The 18,644-nt window shown below is 37.7% G+C and overlaps 2 protein-coding genes across 2 annotated transcripts in view; both read left to right on the forward strand.

Annotated features, from left to right (window-relative positions):
- ing5b (inhibitor of growth family, member 5b) lies at positions 1–15,172 on the forward strand. Its single transcript, XM_048164368.1, has 9 exons — positions 1–229; positions 536–607; positions 680–846; positions 928–1,039; positions 1,124–1,217; positions 1,305–1,440; positions 2,696–2,757; positions 2,844–3,757; positions 14,934–15,172. The coding sequence occupies exons 1-8, from the start codon at positions 193–195 to the stop codon at positions 2,881–2,883; spliced, it is 720 nt and encodes a 239-aa protein (XP_048020325.1). The 5' UTR covers positions 1–192; the 3' UTR covers positions 2,884–3,757; positions 14,934–15,172.
- The window catches only part of pak2a (p21 protein (Cdc42/Rac)-activated kinase 2a), a 10,444-nt gene continuing 6,779 nt past the window's right edge, over positions 14,980–18,644 (forward strand). Inside the window, exons 1-3 of the mRNA XM_048164356.1 lie at positions 14,980–15,166; positions 17,468–17,571; positions 17,832–17,976. Coding sequence (XP_048020313.1) covers positions 14,980–15,166; positions 17,468–17,571; positions 17,832–17,976 — 436 coding nt within the window. The remainder of the gene's footprint in view (positions 15,167–17,467; positions 17,572–17,831; positions 17,977–18,644) is intronic.

An 18,644-nucleotide genomic window follows, 5' to 3' on the forward strand; every position in this document is an offset into this window, starting at 1 on the left:
GATGTTACGCTACAATAGCCTATGATCTACAAACCACTTGGACGGTCTTATCTGCTCACTTATTAGCTATATGGTTGATCAGTTTCATATAAGAGTCTAATAACCTGCACAGAGACTCGAGGAAAGGAAATCCAGCGCGCGTTAAATAAACCATCGTACACGCCTTCATTACAAAAGCCCTTACTAACAAAAATGGCGAAAGGAATGTACTTAGAGCACTATTTAGACAGTAAGTTTCTTAAAAGATATTCTTCTAAACTTGTTGCCACGTTTTAATCACTGTCAAGTTGTTTAAATGTAATCAATTCACCCTCTTGCTGCACTTGGGTTGAGTTATTCATCACAAATGTATCAGTTTTATGTGATAAACCGCTGAAGTGTACATGATTTAGTGATTGCATGTTGTTTTGTATCTTATGCACTTGGTTAGTATGTAAAGTTAGCTTGCTGTAGCAGTGTCATGCATACATGTTGTTGCTTTTCCTGCTATGTAAAAACAATTTGCGAGATTTTTAATCATAATCATTCATTGCAGGTATCGAGGGACTTCCCTGCGAGCTGCAGAGAAACTTTTCATTAATGGGGGATTTGGATAACAGGACTGAAGGTATGAATGTTTGGTTTAGTATCATTAATACTTTGAACTTTATTGTTGTCTAATCAAATACTGTTTTCACAGAGAAAAAAGCAGAGATAAGTGAACTAGCTTCTGAGTATATTGCAAATGTTAGAAATCTGGCATCCGAGGAGCGTGTCCAGCATCTAAAGAAGATTGAAAACGCCTACACCAAATGCAAAGAGTACAGCGATGACAAAGTTCAGCTTGCAATGCAGATATATGAAATGGTGAGCTGCAGAGTCCTCCATTTTATATTTGCTTGTCTCACTTCATGCATTAAGCAATAACTAGTCTGCTTGTATTTCCAGGTGGATAAACACATTCGGAGGTTGGATGCTGATCTAGCACGCTTTGAGAACGATCTGCAGGAGAAACTGGACTCTGGTAGTCCGGATAGCTCTGATGAGAAGCAATCTCGAAGTAAGTCTTATTGTTCAGATCTACATATATAAATACAATTAATCCATTTTGGGTGAGACTAAACTGACTAATTTGTTGTTTCAGAGGATAAGAATATAAAAGACAAGAAGGGATCCATTGGAAGAGACAAGAAAGGATCAGATCCAGACTCACCCAAGCAGAAAAGACAGAAAACTGGGTATGTGAATTTATATGGATGCATTTTATTGATGCCAAAGTGTATTATTTTTATTCAGCTCTTTCTTTGCATCTTTTCTCTCACTAGTTCCAACATAAGTGAATCTCTGCTCGCCATGCATCCATCAGATGTCCTGGATATGCCAGTGGACCCTAATGAACCCACATACTGTTTGTGTAGTCAAGTATCATATGGAGAAATGATTGGATGTGACAATTCTGATGTGAGTAATAGATTTATTTATATATACATACACAGAAATGTTTTTACTGTAATATCCACAGTACTGCCAGTCCAGTGGGAATGATACACCGATCAGGCATAACATTTTTACCACCTTCCTAATATTGTGTTGGTCCCACTTTTGCTGCCAAAACAGCCCTGACCCGTCCTGTAAGTTGTGAGGCGGAGCCTCCATGGATCAGACTTGTTTGTTCAGCACATCCCACAGATGCTCGATTGGATTGAGATCTGGGGAATTTAGAGGCCAAGTCAACACCTCAAACTGCTCCTCAAACCAATCCTGAACCATTTTGCTTTGTGGCAGGAACATTATCCTGCTGAAAGAGGTCACAGATACCAGGGAATAACGTTTCCATGAAAGGGTGTATATTTTCTGCAACAATGCTTAGGTAGGTGGTACGTGTCAAAGTAACATCCACATGGTTGGCAGGACCCAAGGTTTCCCAGCAGAACATTGCCCAAAGCATCACACTACCTCCGCCGGCTTGCCTTCTTCCAGAGCATCCTGGTGCCATGTGTTCCCCAGATAAGCGGCCATCCACATGATGTAAAAGAAAACGTGATTCATCAGACCAGGCCACCTTCTTCCATTGCTCCGTGGTCCAGTTCTGATGCTCACTGTTGTTTCTTTCGGTGGTGGACAGGGGTCAGCATGGGCACCCTGACTGGTCTGCGGCTCCATACGCAACAAACTGCAATGAACTGTGTATTCTGACACCTTTCTATCAGAACCAGCATTATCTTCTTGAGGAATGTGAGCTACATTAGCTCATCTGTTGGATCGGTCCACACAGGCCAGCCTTCGATCCTCACGTGCATCGATGAGCCTCGGCCGCCCATGACCCTGTCACCGGTTCACCACTGTTCCTTTCTTGGACAACTTTTGATAGATACTGACCACTGCAGACCGGGAACACCCCACAAGAGCTGCAGTTTTGGAGACGCTCTGACCCATTCGTCTAACCATCACAATTTGGCCCTTGTCAAACTCGCTCAAATCCTTACGCTTGTCCATTTTTCCTGCTTCTGACACATCAACGTTGAGGACAAAATGTTCACTTGCTGCCTAATATATCCACCCACTAACAGGTGCTGTGATGAAGAGATAATCATATTCACTTCACCTGTCAGTGCTCATAATGTTATGCCTGATTGGTGTATATAGACGTTGTAGAAGTCATGTTATTGATGATAATGTAATATAATTTTTAAAAGGGTTTATTCTCTTTTAACAGTGTCCAATAGAGTGGTTTCACTTTGCCTGTGTCGGCCTAACAACCAAACCAAAGGGAAAATGGTGGGCGAATTCCCCATATTTCATCCTGTTTTAATTTGCACACTCCACATATTGCCATTTTCAAATGTTTTGTTCTCCAATTACAGGTTCTGTCCCAGATGTACCCAAGAGATGAGAAAAAAATAGTCTATTACAATGCATCCTGAATCAAATATCCAGTCTCTTACTGGGGTTATACCATATTCAGTGGAAATCAATTGACTTCTTGTATCAGTGCCTTTGCAATGTAGATGACCATGAATGTTACAACAGGAAAGAATAAAATGTATTTTCAAGTTGCTGCCAGCAGAGGGTTTGGATCTCTTTCATTTGGCTTTAAAAATAAAAGTTTATTTATGATGACGCTCACCATTGTTACTTTTTATGTCTTGTCTGAACAATTTAATCTCGTATCTTACTATCTATAAACATTTTTTTTTTTTAAATAATATATTTATCTAAATAACGCCTGACTCTCGTAGGGCTTAAATGAAACACTTATGTTGGCATACCGGTAAATAAAGTCAGAATCTACTCAGTTTAGGGAAATGTAGTTTTAGAGCACGCCACATTACCGCATTGCAATGAGTTCTAGACTACATTTCCCGTCATGCAGCAGAATCGTCGTAACTCATGGACGGAACCCATTTGCCAGCAGCAGTAGTTTGAGGTTGCAGAAAACTTCTTATTATACTCACTATTTCGCACAGTTTAATATTTTTTATTTATATATATATTTAAAAAAAAAATAATAGATTAGATTAAAAGCTGTCCAACCTAAAAAGCTACGTTTAGTGAAGTACAAACATTGGGCTGGGTCGACAGTTCCGCTTCCCCTCCGCCATAGCAGACAGATCCCGGGTCCAAGAAGTAGTTAACTGAAAAAAACTAACTAGCACGTCGACACGGCGTCCAAAATCATAATCTCCAGGGAGATATTCTCATTATACTTGCAGCGAAATCAGTTTATGAGCGTGAAAAAGGCGGAGCTAAAACTTTGAAGAGGTTTGCGGGAGTTCTGGTGAGTTGAAAATGCTAAACTAGTCTTAATCCTGATATCTGCTCGGCCAGCAGTCAAAAAGGAGGTTTATTGATGCTTTATCATTGCGCATTTGTGTTTATAACTCTTTGACAGGCTTGTTTTTGATAATGCAAGGCTTGTTTTTCAACCTCAAAGCAATATGAATTAACTCAAGTTGGATATTAAGCAAAGCAAAGTAAGTCTTAGTCAGGAATGATTTTATTGACACATTAGGAGGTGTAGTTTTATATTATTGTTTGTTGAAATGTACTTGTGTGACACTAAATTGTACTGTAAATCAAAATCCCATATTTTTTTGGTAATTTCTATCATGTTTTAGCATGATTGTCATGCTATAATTATATTTTATTCATGGGACACAAAGCAGATGTTTGGAAAAATTTAAGTCACCATTTGTTGTATGGAAAAAGATGTAATAATTAAATGATGGCTGACGCTGATGGTTTCCATAGATAATTCTGGGTATCATCAAATTTTGTGTTCCATTAAAGAAAAAATGATGACATAATTTTCATTTAATTGATGACAGGCTTGCTTCATCATCTCTCTGAACCAACACTTGCCTTCATTCTCCAATAGCATGGAAGGAGAATGGCAGCTAGGCTCAGTTCAGGAAGTCTTGCTCAGTATTTCCTTTTATAGAAGCTGCAAATACAAAAGGCCCTTAGTCTGTCTTCCTGTAAACAGTTCCTCTACACAACCACACATCTGTAAAAGAGAGGCGTTCTCTGATATCTTTGTTTTGGTCCAGTTGGTCAGATGAAGTGCATGTGTGTGACCTATAGTGGTCGTGGCTTGTAGGATCAGGAAATGCTTCTGTTATCCGTCCGCCAATCAGAAGCTGAGGGGATGTGAGCAATAGGAAGTGGAGGCACACTGCTGGTGGTTTTTTGCCTTCAGTGTCTCTCTAGTGGTTGCTTGAAGATTGTAATCAGCACTATCAGAAGTAGCATAGCTAGAATTTTGTGAATCAGAAAAATGCATCAGAAAAGTTTGATAGCGTCAAGTCTCTGAACTTGTATCTGTACATCATGTCTAACGCTGATTAGTGAATAGTGATTTAACTCCATTTATGTGGAGGAATCTGAGTCTGACCCTCATAGTCACTGGCACCTTATGTTTACTTTGGGCCCGCCAGCCTGCAACTGTGAAAAACAAATATATGTTCGTTAGTTTAGGCCTGGCGCGGCTCAAATCAATGAGGCTTAGGGGAGCAGACGGGAATGTCCACATTCCCGCTTCCCATGAGCTTTCTCTGGTGTTTTCATCTCACGTCACACAAACTGAGAAGACAGCTTGCAGCCTTTGGCTGAATTCATACGTATGCATGCTGTTGATGGAAAGAGTATCTTTTTGATGATATGTTATTTGTAACAAGTGCAACTTTCTGTGATGATACTGTAGATTTGTGCATTTGCTAGATGCTTTTATCTAACGGGACTTGCATTACATTTAAGGTTTGCATTTTTATCTGTTCATGTGTTCCCTGAAAATCTAATCCAAATCTGTGATGTTGCAGCTCAGATGACATTACTTTTTCTTTTTTGAGCTCCTGGAATGCTGTTACTTTTTATTTATTTATTATAAATCCAATATACACTACCATTCAAAAGGTTGGGGGTGGTAAGTTTTTATTTTATTTTATTTTATTTTTAAAGACAGAAATTACTAATACTTTTATAAATACAAGAAGTAACAGTTGTTATACAAATGCCTTATTTATAAACTTATAGTTTATTTGACGGGACAGAAAATTCAACTCTGTGCAAGCAAGCTACATAAAACCGTATTTTATTTTCAGATTATTTGTGCATTATTAAGACATTAACAATAGTCAATTATAGGAACTATTAAACAGAAATATTATGCAATAACTGCTTAACTACATTGTACATGCTGAAGTCACAGCTATTTTGGGTGTTCCTGCATGAGGTTGCAGCAGTCAGTTGGTACAAGTCGGAGCTATAAGAAAATTTCGAAAAAAGGTTCACAAGTTGGAATCTTATAATTACAGGGTCAGTCTGTGTCAAATCAACCAGAGGTCCCCTGCTCAAATTTTTGATTTTGTTAATATTTTTTCTGTAGAAAGACAAACATAAATAGTGATGAAAGCCAAAATGTTAAATGTCACAGATGTATATTTACTGAATAATCCACTATTTTGTAGAAGATTAGAGGGGTGTAAAAATGACTTTAGAAAGATGGCAACATCATTATTTTATTTTTATACAGAGATTGGTAGGTCTGTTAGTAAAATCTGTTGACTTTAGCAATATTTGTTGCATTATATGCCAACAGTGACTGTTCAAAAATGGCAAAAAGCACTTCTTGTGTAGTATTACAGTATTACAGTATTATTCTTAGTATTACAGATATCAGTATTACAGTATTATTCTTAGTATTACAGATATCTTAATATTCTTTTAGATTCTGGTTCTTAACAAACTTTCCTTTTAGTATCTTCATTTTAAAGGCCCTCAATGGTTCAGTCCCCAGAGATATGGAGATCTTACTGCGGCTCCATGAGTAAATTGGTAAAATGAACACATTTTCAGTGGTCAAAAACCAAATGTGGGTCACTTTGCATACAGCTTATAGTTTTTTCTTTTAAAGAGGAATATCTGAAGAACAAATAATGTTAAAACTAGAAATGTATCTAGTGCCACAAATATTCTTTTTCTAAAGTTGTCATGCCTGTTACTCTAAAAGTATTCAAGATATTGTTTATTAAGTTTATTAAGAATGTGAATCTGGAAGGATATTAAGATATCTTGAATACTTTTAGAGTTACAGGCATGCAAACTTTGGAAAAGGAGTATTTATGGCACTCAGGTATGTTCTATGTAATTGAGATGATAGAAAAACACGAGATGCATTTCTAGTTTCAACATTATTTGTTCTTCAGATATTCCTCTTTAAAAGAAAAAAAGTATCAGCTGTGTGCAAAGTGACCCACATTTGGTTTTTGACCACTGAAAATGTGTTCATTTTACCAATTTACTCATGGAGCCGCAGTAAGATCTCCATATCTCTGGGGATTGAACCATCAAGGGCCTTTAAAATGAAGAAGCCAAAAGAAAAGTTTGTTAAGAACCAGAATCTAAAAGGATATTAAGATTTCTTTAATACTTCTTGAGTTACAGGCATGCAAACTTAAGGCAAAAAAACACAAGAAGTGCTTTTTACCATTTTTGAATGTTCACTGTTGGCATATAATGAAACAAAGATTGCCAAAGTCAACAGATTTCACTAATAGATCTACCAATCTCTGTGTGAAAATAAAATAACGATGCTGCCATCTTTCTAAAGTCATTTTTACACCCCTCTAATTTGGCTCCAAATCTCAGGTCAAAATGGTAATTTTGACCCCCTTCTACAAAACAGTGGATTACTCAGTAAATGTACATCTGTGACATTTAATATTTTGGCTTTCATCACTATTTATGTTTGTCTTTCAACAGAAAAAATATTAACAAAATCAAAAATTTGATCAGGGGACCTCTGGTTGATTTGACACGGACTGACCCTACAGTAATTCCAACATGCCGTTATAAAATCAGGGCTCAAAATGAACTTTTTACTTGGTAGCACTGATGCTCCCAACCTCAAAAAGTTAGGAGCACCCACCAAAAATTAAGGAGCACCACAACTACAATTTATATTAAAGAATTTCTTTTATTTAAAAACACCACGTTTTGTAGAGAAATGAAAACAGTAGTGATGCACCAATCATTATTTTTCATGGACAATTCAGATTTTTTTAACAAGTAAATTGGCTAATTCCAGTACTGGTTGCCGATTTTTTTTTTCTTCTTTGTTTAAGCAAATTTATTTGTTGATTATTTGCTTTATAACAGGCCAAATTGGCCTTAAAAAAGTAGTGCCGATTTTATCGGCCGAGATGAGCCTGTCGCAGATATATCTGCATTGGCATATATGCCGCAGATATGCCACCGATATGAATATATTTTGTATGAATATATTTATATTAATATATGCACTTGCACCACGGTTCAACTCAAATCTGACGACGCATCTATAATATGGTTTTGTTGAAAATAGCAACATCTAAAACAGAGAGACAGAGTTCAGCTAATGTATGTTTCAGTCGATGATTACGCATTCTGGCTTCCCAATACGTTACAACAGCGATGATCAAAAAGCGTGAAACACCAGCACCTGCCATTTTTAAAAAGCTGTGTACACAGCCTATGTATTTACTCCACAATCTAACTCTACACTCATGAAAAACAGTGATAGGACCTTAGCTAAGGAGAAAATCCAGCACAACTTTGAGCATACCAAGCAAAACATGATTAAGTATTTCTGTTAAACTAGCGACATTGGGCATCAACCACACGGCAAAAGCTAATCTAATAATGTACTACACAGGACTGATAAACAGATTGTAAACTAATGAAGACGGAGAATGCGAGCACTGTGTACTCAGGATCTGTCTGTACTGTTCTCAGTGCAGTCAAAATAACAGTAACAACAACAAGCTCAGTTTACATCACTTCAGGACCTAGGGGAACATTAGTTCTCGGGGAACCACATTGGTGGCTAGTTCCTATATCTGTGTTCCAAGAACAATCCAATGCAAAAGCCCCTATTGTTATACCATGCATATGTTGACTTTTTATTATTTAAAGAAGAAACCAAACCAATGTAGAGTTGACATTTGAGGTTTAATGCTATAGAAAAACAATAAAACATTTCAGGAAGAGTGTTTTCAGCTTGTTTTTTATTTTTATACAAAAATATGGCATGCAGTTGCTTCAGATAATGGTGTAAAGCTATTCAATACAAATTCAATGTAAATTGTGATAATCGTAATTAATAATTGCAATAACAATTTCAAGAGAATAATCGACAATTATGATTTTTGTCATAATTGTGCAGCCCTAGCAGTATCCTTGCAAACATAGTCAGTTATGTTCTAAGTGAACGTATAACAGTCGAGAAATACAACGCATGTGTAACGGTATATGTACTGGATCATGCATTATGTCTTAAAGAAGCCTAATATTCCTGCTGTCTCTGTTTTTAATGTTAATCAAACAACAAATGACAAAGAAATCACTTCTCTTGACTGAACAGCTTTTGTAACTTCAATAATAATTAATCTTAATTTATACAGTGAAGATAATATGCAGTGTTATTTCATAGTTGATCATTTCATTCATTTTCTGTACCTAGATACCCGAAATACCTGCTGTTGCTTGTAGTTTAATTATTTGTTCTTATTTTTAATTGACAGTTGTCCTCTTTTCCCTGAACATAGCACATACTGAAACCGTGACCATAAAAAAACAAACCGTGAGTAATTTGAATCGTTGCACCCCTATAATATACACATGAAGAATATTGGCCGATATGTCGATATCAGACTTTTTTTACTCCCTAATATCAGCATTGGCCCCCCAAAAAAATTGGGCTTTAAAAAAAAAAAGCATTAGTTAATTACATATTTACAGTGATTGCCAGTTTTTCCTGCATGCAAGAATGAACCCAGTGCAAACTTTAATATCTGATTTACAGACCAGTATGATATAAGATTCACGAAACAATGTCAAACTCTTCTCAATCACTTCTCTTTACGAAATGATTTTGTAATTTGTAAAAATAAATAATGTTTGTTTTTTTAGTCTTGGAGCTCTGAGATTATGTATGGCTTGGCAGAAATGGTTGTGCGTCAGTAGCTCGAGGCTGTAAGATTCACAAGCGCTAGACTAACAGTTTTTTGACGCAGAAACCTAAAAACTGAGTTGTAAGAAAAACTCATGAAATGGACCTTGCAGAAATGCACTTGAGCCTAAAACACTGGAGAGAACCACACCCATCTTCAAATCACTGTCATTACTGGAAAGCAAGTTAAGACTTGATGATCCCAAATAACATTCCTTGAGGAAAAATGGAAAATTTCAAGAGTCTGTGTAGCATTATTCAATATCAAATGCTTCACGCAAGAGAGCTTTCTTTTCAGATCCTCTTCCATAGATATGTGGGGGTGAAAGCGCTCTAATCAAGCTCCTAAAACCCCTCCCATAATCCTGATTCATTTGCGATTGTGGTATAACAGCGATGGTTTCTCAGAGCGAGAGTCAGTGGTGTGTAAAGGTATGTCCTGTCAAATGTTTCTGCTGTAGGGCCTTATATCAAGCCTGAGGGGTGGAACATCACTATAGCAATGTGCAGCACAAAGACATGACTGCACTCGCAGCGTTTCATGCTGCTGTGGAATGAAGCATGCCTGCATCAACACGCCTATCGCTCTCTCTCGGCTCACTTTAGTGGAAACACAGGGAGAAAGAGACTTGTGGGCACACCATACAGAAGACCCTCAATGTCTCAGGAGTGTGCCAGAGCAGAGCCAGGGACATCAGCTGGATCTTTCCATCAGGGTTCTTCAGGGTGAGATGGTGTTAGTGATGGCACTGGCATCTAATTGCATCCTTTTTCCTTGATTTCTTTGAGTTTTACTTAGTGTTGATTATGCCCCGTACTTACAAGCTGAAGTGTGTGGTGGTGGCTGGAAAAGGATATTTAAACTGATCATGCTCCAAAAGCAATCAATTGAATTAATTTAGACTTTTGCTGGTTGATTACTTGATGTATTTATGGTGTCTTTGTTCAGATAAATGCAAGATTTCTGTCAAGCTCATGGTATTTGTTTTCATTTTCATTAGATTGGAGTCACAATGCGTGTGATCCGTACAGAGAATTTTCTCAGTACCTGCACTGATCTTTATTCTGCCCATGTTTTTTCTCTTTAAGGAAACAGGAACTAGTCTAAGATCATGCAAGACTTGTGCAATAGTTACAATTGTATTGAACGTTTCTCAATTTTTCTGAAAAATCTTTGTTGTAGCTCAGGTAAAATTGATTCAGAAGAAACTAGAAAATGTGTAATCCATGGCTGCGTGGAGCAATCGCTCATTAGAACATAAAAATTAGTCATTCTCAGATTCGTTAAACCTCAAAACTCTTGGCTGTTCTTTCTGCAGTTGTAATCAATCAGGTATAAGTCCTTTGTTGTGTGAAAACAATGCACAGTCAAACTGTGCTGTCGAGCAGGAAGACGTTGTGGTCACGTCTAGGTTGAGTTGCACATGATTTGCTGAATTGACCTCACTAAGGTGAGACAGGATTTTACCTTATTTGGACATGTTGATGACAGGGGCAGAGAGGATGCAGACAGCCGCATGATGGCACTGATTTCTAACCAGACTTGACAGGCTGATAATGAAAACACCTTTGTATACCGTTTGAGGCTACACACACCTGAGGTTTTATATTAAAGGTGCTAAAGAGGATCTTTTCGTCGACTGAGAAACCAAAGACTGTTAGTGAGTTTTTGAAATGAGCGCATGCGTAAAAACAACCCCCCTCCTTCACAGCTCATTTCGAGGGAACGCCTCCCAAAATTCGTGCACGAGTATTGGAACACGAATGTTTACCACCGGCATTCGCTGTGTCGTGTTAGTGGATTCATTATGTCGGAATGTCATGAAGGAACGTCATGGCAGTGATTGACAAGCCAGAGGGCCAATCGCATAAACGATTGGCTGAAGTTTTTAAGGCCCTACCTCGTGCACAGATGATGTATATTAATATTATTCCTTTCAGTGCACCTAATAAATAGTCTTTTATCAGTTAGTAAAGACAGTTTCAAGTAATATTGCAAAATTGTATAAAACAAAACATCCTCTTTAGCACCTTTAAGCTACTGAACAAATATCTCTTCCTTACTAGCAGAAATTGAAATTCTATAGATAAAGATTCAAGCCAGGAAGAAACACACTGTTAAATTCACCTCCTTTTCAAAATGTAGTGATGTAAACAAAATTTTAAAGGGTTAGTTCACCCAAAAATGAAATTTCTGTCATTAAGTACCCTCATGACAGTACAAACCCGTAAGACCTTTGTTCATCACCCATAGGCACCAACGTCATTGCTCCTTTCAAGGCTAAGAAGGGTTGTAATGACATTGTTAAAATAGTCCATGTGACTGCAGTGGTTCACCCTTAATTTTATGAAGCGACAATAGTATTTTTTGTGTGCAAAAAAAAAAAAATAATGACTTTATTCAACAATTTCTTTCTCTTCCCTGTCAGTCTCCTATGCTGTTTATGTTCTAAACACAGTGCAGCGCTTCTGGGTTCCGGGTTATTATTGGCCGGCTCCTGCTTCAGCATCACATGCACATGCTGCTCATGTGTACAGCATCGACCAATAATGCGTTGGCATTCTGACGTAGAACCCGGAAGCACTGCACTATGTTTAGAACATAAACAGTAGTGGTTAAACGGATCATTGTTGATATGTGACCCATGCGGACCGAGCCCCACGGTTCGGGATGCATGTGATTCGCGGATCAACTGCAAGTTTAACCGCAATAGAGTGAAAGGTTATCATTTGGATGTGTTCTGTCTGGCTAGTTTACACATTAAATAGATATAAAACCATTCCAGCGCTGGAAGAGGCAAAAGAGGATTTATTTCGGTATCGCACGCAGCGCTGTTATCGGTACGCACATACAAGGCTCACGCGGGCACACACACAGAGAGAGGTGCGTTTCAGATAGCTCGCAAACTCCAAATTGATTTCTCTTTCACGTCCTCAATGCACTTTGATGGACACATACACGCATTATGTCAATCAAAATACCCATCTCGGCAAGTATTCTCGTAAACACATTCGGTTATGTCTTAATTGAACGAGGTGAGAATTCGGATGTGTATCTATCGGATGTGTGCGTGCATGGAGTCTTACTCTTAAAGTGACAGCAACCTATAAATACCTGCTGTTGTCTGTCATGTAAATCAAACAACAAAACACAGCTTTAACAAAGATTAATCTATATTAAATTTATAAAGTGAACAATGTCATTTTACATTTAATTACTACATTTCTGTACACGAAAATTAATACTACAGTTAGACCTTATACTTAAAGGTCCCGTTCTTCGTGATCCCATGTTTCAAACTTTAGTTAGTGTGTAATGTTGTTGTTAGAGTATAAATAAAATCTGTAAAATTTTAAAGCTCAAAGTTCAATGCCAAGCGAGATATTTTATTTAACAGAAGTCGCCTACATCGAATGGCCAGTTTGGACTACATCCCTCTACTTCCTTCTTTAATGACGTCACTAAAACAGTTTTTTGACTAACCTCCGCCCACAGGAATACACAAGAGTTGCGTTTGTAGAGTGTTTGTCGCCATGTCGTCGAAACGCTGTTATTTTCATCCCGCAGTCCAATCACCGGGTCTGATTCCGGCTCAAATTGATAGGGTAAAATTAAAGTCATGTTTACAATAACACTGAGCGCGTGCATCTCCACGTTATGGTAAGAGGCGTGACCTTTCCGGGCAAGGTTTGCTAAGCTGCTGTCGAATCACAACACAGGAACCGCTGGCACAATCAGAACTCGTTACGTATTTCTGAAGGAGGGACTTCATAGAACAAGGAAGTCATCAGCCCGTTTTTATGACAATGGAAACAGCGGTATACAAATAAGTAAATTATGTGAAAAATACTGTGGTTTTTTACACGCGAAACATGAACACATGTTATATTGCACACTATAAACACAATCAAAGCTTCAAAAAAGCACGAAAAACGGGACCTTTAATTTGTAAGTTTGTTTTATTTATCTATGCTTGTAATGGGTGTACAGTATTTGTTCTTTTTAGTCTGTTACTTGCCTTTAATAATGTATTAGTTAGGCTAGTAGTTTCTGCTGTGGTATCAGAGTAGTTAAAGTGGGCTAAGTAATAATTTTTTTTTTTTTTATCCGAAAAATTAATCGATCCGTGACCTAATAACCATGATTTGATCCGAACCATGAGTTTTGTGATCCGTTGAACCACTAATAAACAGCATAGGAGACTGACAGGGAAGAGAAGAAACTGTTGAAAAAGTCATTATTTTTGTTTTGTTTTTGTGCACAAAAAGTATTATCGTCACTTCATAACATTAAGGTTGAACCACTGTAGTTGCATGGACTATTTTAACAATGTCTTTACTACTTTTCTGGGCTTATAAAGTGGTAATTAAATTGCTGTCTATGAGGGATTCAGAGAGCTCTCGGATTTCATCAAAAATATCTTAATTTGTCTTCCGAAGATGAACTAAGGTCTTACAGGTTTAGAGCGACATGAGGGTGAGTAATTAATGACAGAAATTTCATTTTTGGGTGAACTAACCCTGAAGCATCATAAATGTGCTTCCAACAGTCAACAAGTAAGATCCCCAGAAATCTTCAGCATTGTAACATTTCATAATCCATTGTGACTACCTCAGTAAAAATCATGATCCAAGATTGCAGACTGAGGCATGAAAAATGTATGTAAAATATATTTAATTCACCACTGAAAGTGTCTATTTATACTAAATATGTGACATGTATTTTTTCTAGTCAAGTTTCTTGTACACTTCACACTATTTGTGTGTTTGCTGCCTATATAGAGTTCAGCAGCTCAGTTATTATGAGGTTCCATTTTGGTTAAGATTCTATCATAGACAGTAGACAGCAAAGCATTATGTCACACAGCCATCCTTAGCAAGACATCCTGTTGTGCAGACTTGCTCTCTGACCTGAAAACCTCAGCATTTTCACTTGAATTAATGACTTGCTAGAACTCTCTAGGATAGCAGTGCTAAGCAATGCTAACTCACAGCTGCTAGACTGTGAACTCTCAGTATCAGTGACTTTCACACAGGGGTAGACATTGTTTGCACATCTCAAAAAACGGGCAGTTAGCAGAACATTAGACACAGTCTCTCTCTGTCCATGCTAACTTGTTGACTGGCTGTTTTTGTAGCACAGTAGCAGCTGTTGGTTAGTATGCTTTGCACTGTTTGAGCAGACTCTTGGTGTGGCCATTGTGGTGGTTGGAAAGCTTTTATAAAAGGTCTGTACAATACATTTCTGAAATTGTTCCTCTGAGATTTTACTGAAATAGTTCCATTGTTTTTATGAGCAGCACATTATTGGACGACCAGCCTGAGAGTCAACTGATGGACCCTGTCTATAAAGTCTCTTGCCAAAACAGCCTTTCAAATGGCCCGTTATCTGTCATTCTCTCCATTGCCACCTGTTGTCTTTAGTGCATCCATTCATAGATCTTTGTTTCTCTGCTGCCCTCTGCAGGTTGATCTCTGAAACCCTATAACCCCTCTGAGTGTTTTTCCCTGTCATGTCTGACAACGGAGAGCTGGAGGACAAACCCCCTGCCCCCCCAGTCAGAATGAGCAGCACCTTTAACACCAGCATCAAGGACAGTATGTCAGCAAATCCCAGCTCTAAACCCCTGCCCTCCGTCCCTGAGGAGAAGAGGGATAAACCTCGCAACAAGATCATATCCATATTCTCAGCAGAGAAAGGTAAGAGGCGAGCAGAGGACCCAGGGTGTGCTAAAAGCAGTATTTTGGGTCAATGCAAAACGGCATTTGTGTTGTTTTTATTTTTTGATAAAGCTCTTTGAATTATTTATCTCCTTGGAAAAGGTTTATCCATACTAAGCAGTGTTCATTTCATTGCTTAATAATTTACTTTATAGTCTTCATCAGCTGCATTTTTTCACTGACGAAAAGAGATGATAACTAAATAAAAAACAGTTTTGAATGGCAAAAACTATGAAAAAATCTATTGACATTTTCCTCAATGAATAAAAACGAGACGAAAATGTTAGGGAGGGACGATATGGGAAGCGATCCAGTCAGAACCGATGTCCTGCGTTGTAGATGTGCTCATTTGAATTGTAACCCGGCAGGACATAAGTTGACGTACACTTGCTGCATGTTTCATAAAATGTTCAAAAATGTAAATGTCTGGGAGAAAGAGCATATGGATAAATGTGAAAAAGCGTTACGACATAAGAGAGCTCAATTCAGTCACAAATCTTGCGCACACAGAAAGTTTGAATTTACCTCGGCATAGTTGAATAACAAGAGTTCAGTACATTGAAAAGACATACATTGAGTTTCAAACTCCATTGCTTTCTCTTTCTTATGTAAATCTCATTTGTTTAAAAGACTTCCGGAAAACACGCGAATCTCAACATAACACCGACTGTTACGTAACAGTGGGTGTACGCCCCAATATTTGCATATGCCAGCCCATGTTCCCAACATTATGAAAGGCATTAGACAAGGGCAGCTAGTAACGTCTGGATGTGCACAGCTGAATCAACAGACTAGGTAAGCAAGAACAACAGCGAAAATGGCAGATGGAGCAATAATAACTGACATGATCCATGATATCATGATATTTTTAGTGATATTCGTAAATTGTCTTTCTAAATGTTTCATTAGCATGTTGCTAATGTACTGTTAAATGTGGTTAACGTTACCATCGTTTCCTGAATTCACGGAGACAAGAGCCGTCGCTATTTTAATTTTTAAACACTTGCAGTCTGTATAATTCATAAACACATCTTCATTCTTTATAAATCTCTCCAACAGTGTAGCATTAGCCGTTAGCCACGGAGCACAGCCTCAAACTCATAGAGAATCAAATATAAACATCAAAATAAATACTTTACTCACATAATTCGAAGCATGCATACAGCATGCATGACGAACATCTTGTAAAGATCCATTTGAGGGTTATATTAGCTGTGTGAACTTTGTAAATGTGCTGTAATATAATAGAGAGCTTGTGTGGCAGGGAGCACGCAAATTAAAGGGGCGCGCTGAAAAAATCAGTGCATAGTTAATGATGCCCCAGAATAGGCAGTTAAAAAAATTTATTTAAAAAAAAATCTATGGGGTATTTTGAGCTGAAACTTCACAGACACATTCAGGGGACACCTTAGATTTATATTACATCTTGTGAAAAAGCATTCTTGGGCACCTTTAAGATAAATATAGACATATTATATGTATGTGTTAATTCTTAAAAAAATAAATGCAAATGTTCAGACTGTGGCTGCGTCCTAAACCGCCTACTCTCAGTAGGTAATTCTTTTGAATGACTTTGTGGCTGTTAAAAACGTAGGTTATAACTTTGATTATATTAAATATAATCTACATCCGTCATGTTGTCATTGTCATGTGACCTACCAGCGTCAGTTGCATCACGTCACTGCCATTCACAAATCTTCATTGGATAGTAAAGTGGACACTGGATGTGCACTTCATAATTTTGCTGGGAGTAGTAAGTCATCCGGGTAATTTTTTATGAACCTACTGTTTTACAAATACTGTTCATTAGGACATACTCCTCTTTTCCTATACTTTTTTGCCTATTATTATATAGTAAGGAGTATGTGATTTCAGATGCAGCCAAGTTTAGCAAGTGATTCTGTCACACTACTCATATGTTGTATGATGTTCAATTGTAGTTACTAAATTTTTGAACCAGTATGTTTTTTGTTTTTACTTTTATTGCATCATTATATTTACTTTCATTGTAAATGCCTTACTATAACCTAGATTTTTGCTTTCTTATTTGAGGGGCGAGTATTTGTGGTGATCAGCACAAATTGATGCCACAAATGGAGACAATATAACCCAACTTGTATTGAACTTGGCACATTCCTTTAACTGACTTTTCTTTTGTACACTGTAATTGATACAGGCTCATACCAAACCTGGGTTCATATATTGTAAAATAGTCCACTGGAATCTCTCATTTTGCCAGTGACCAGAATCGTCTAACCACAGCCATTCTTTCTGTTGAAGGAAGAAAAAAAGACAAGGATAAGGAGCGTCCAGAAATTTCTAACCCTTCAGACTTTGAGCACACCATACATGTGGGCTTCGATTCTGTCACGGGGGAGTTCACTGTGAGTGAGAAATACTTTCTTACTTTCCTCTGGTGCAATTTACCCATGCTGCCCCTGATCTCTCTTAATCCATCAAATGCAGGAAGGAATTGCCAATTCAATTGCCTAGATTGAATTTTGTGACCATTTGTCTCCTGTCTGTCATAGCTCACTGATTTGATTTGCCTTCTGAATTTTAATTAATCAAATTATTAGATGGACTCTTACTCACTTTCTTTTTGTATTCCATTTTCTTTATCTTTCTCCTTTCTCTGTCTCAGGGCATGCCAGAGCAGTGGGCTCGGCTGCTGCAGACCTCCAACATCACGAAATCTGAGCAGAAGAAAAACCCTCAGGCTGTGCTAGATGTGCTCAAATTCTACGACTCCACAGGCAACAGCAGGCAGAAATACCTCAGTTTTACAGGTAAATGAGTACATGAACATACCCAGGGCTTGACATTAATACCCGCCAAAAGTATATATTATATATAAAATTCACATTTTTCAATTGTAGTCTTTTAAAAAGCATCTGAAATAATAAACTAAGTGCAATGTAGTGTCAAAAATATCGTTTTTTCAATACATATTGATCTGAAACGCTTCCAATACTCATTTTTCACAGAATAGATACACAATACCAGCTGCGCTTTCTCTCTCTCATCTCTCTGACAGTGAGTTGACACACAAACCCGTCCTCCCCTCGCTCACTCGTTTCATTTGCTCCAGATGAATATTGTTGGTGTTACAGGGCTAGAATTTTGGCGTGGGATTGTGCATATTGCGCATAATTTTACTCATCATCGCAGATTTTGCACACATAAAGCCACCTCTCAGTACTAAATTGCACTTAAACAGTCAAATACACACAAAATAATGTCAAAATGTCGGTCTTGGCGAGTATTCACGTAAACACAGTCAGTTAAGTTTTAAGTGAACGTAAACAGTTGAGAAAGAAAACGCGTAACAGTATAATAGATCTGTGCGTCAGGTCTTAAAGTGACAGCAGCCTAATATACCTGCTGCCAAATTATGAGATAAGTTTTTCCCCATGGTATCAATGTCATAATTGTGGCCAGTGAAAATGCTGACTGG

This window comes from Megalobrama amblycephala, linkage group LG17, assembly GCF_018812025.1.
Source record: "Megalobrama amblycephala isolate DHTTF-2021 linkage group LG17, ASM1881202v1, whole genome shotgun sequence".
NCBI classification, from domain to species: Eukaryota; Metazoa; Chordata; class Actinopteri; order Cypriniformes; family Xenocyprididae; genus Megalobrama; species Megalobrama amblycephala.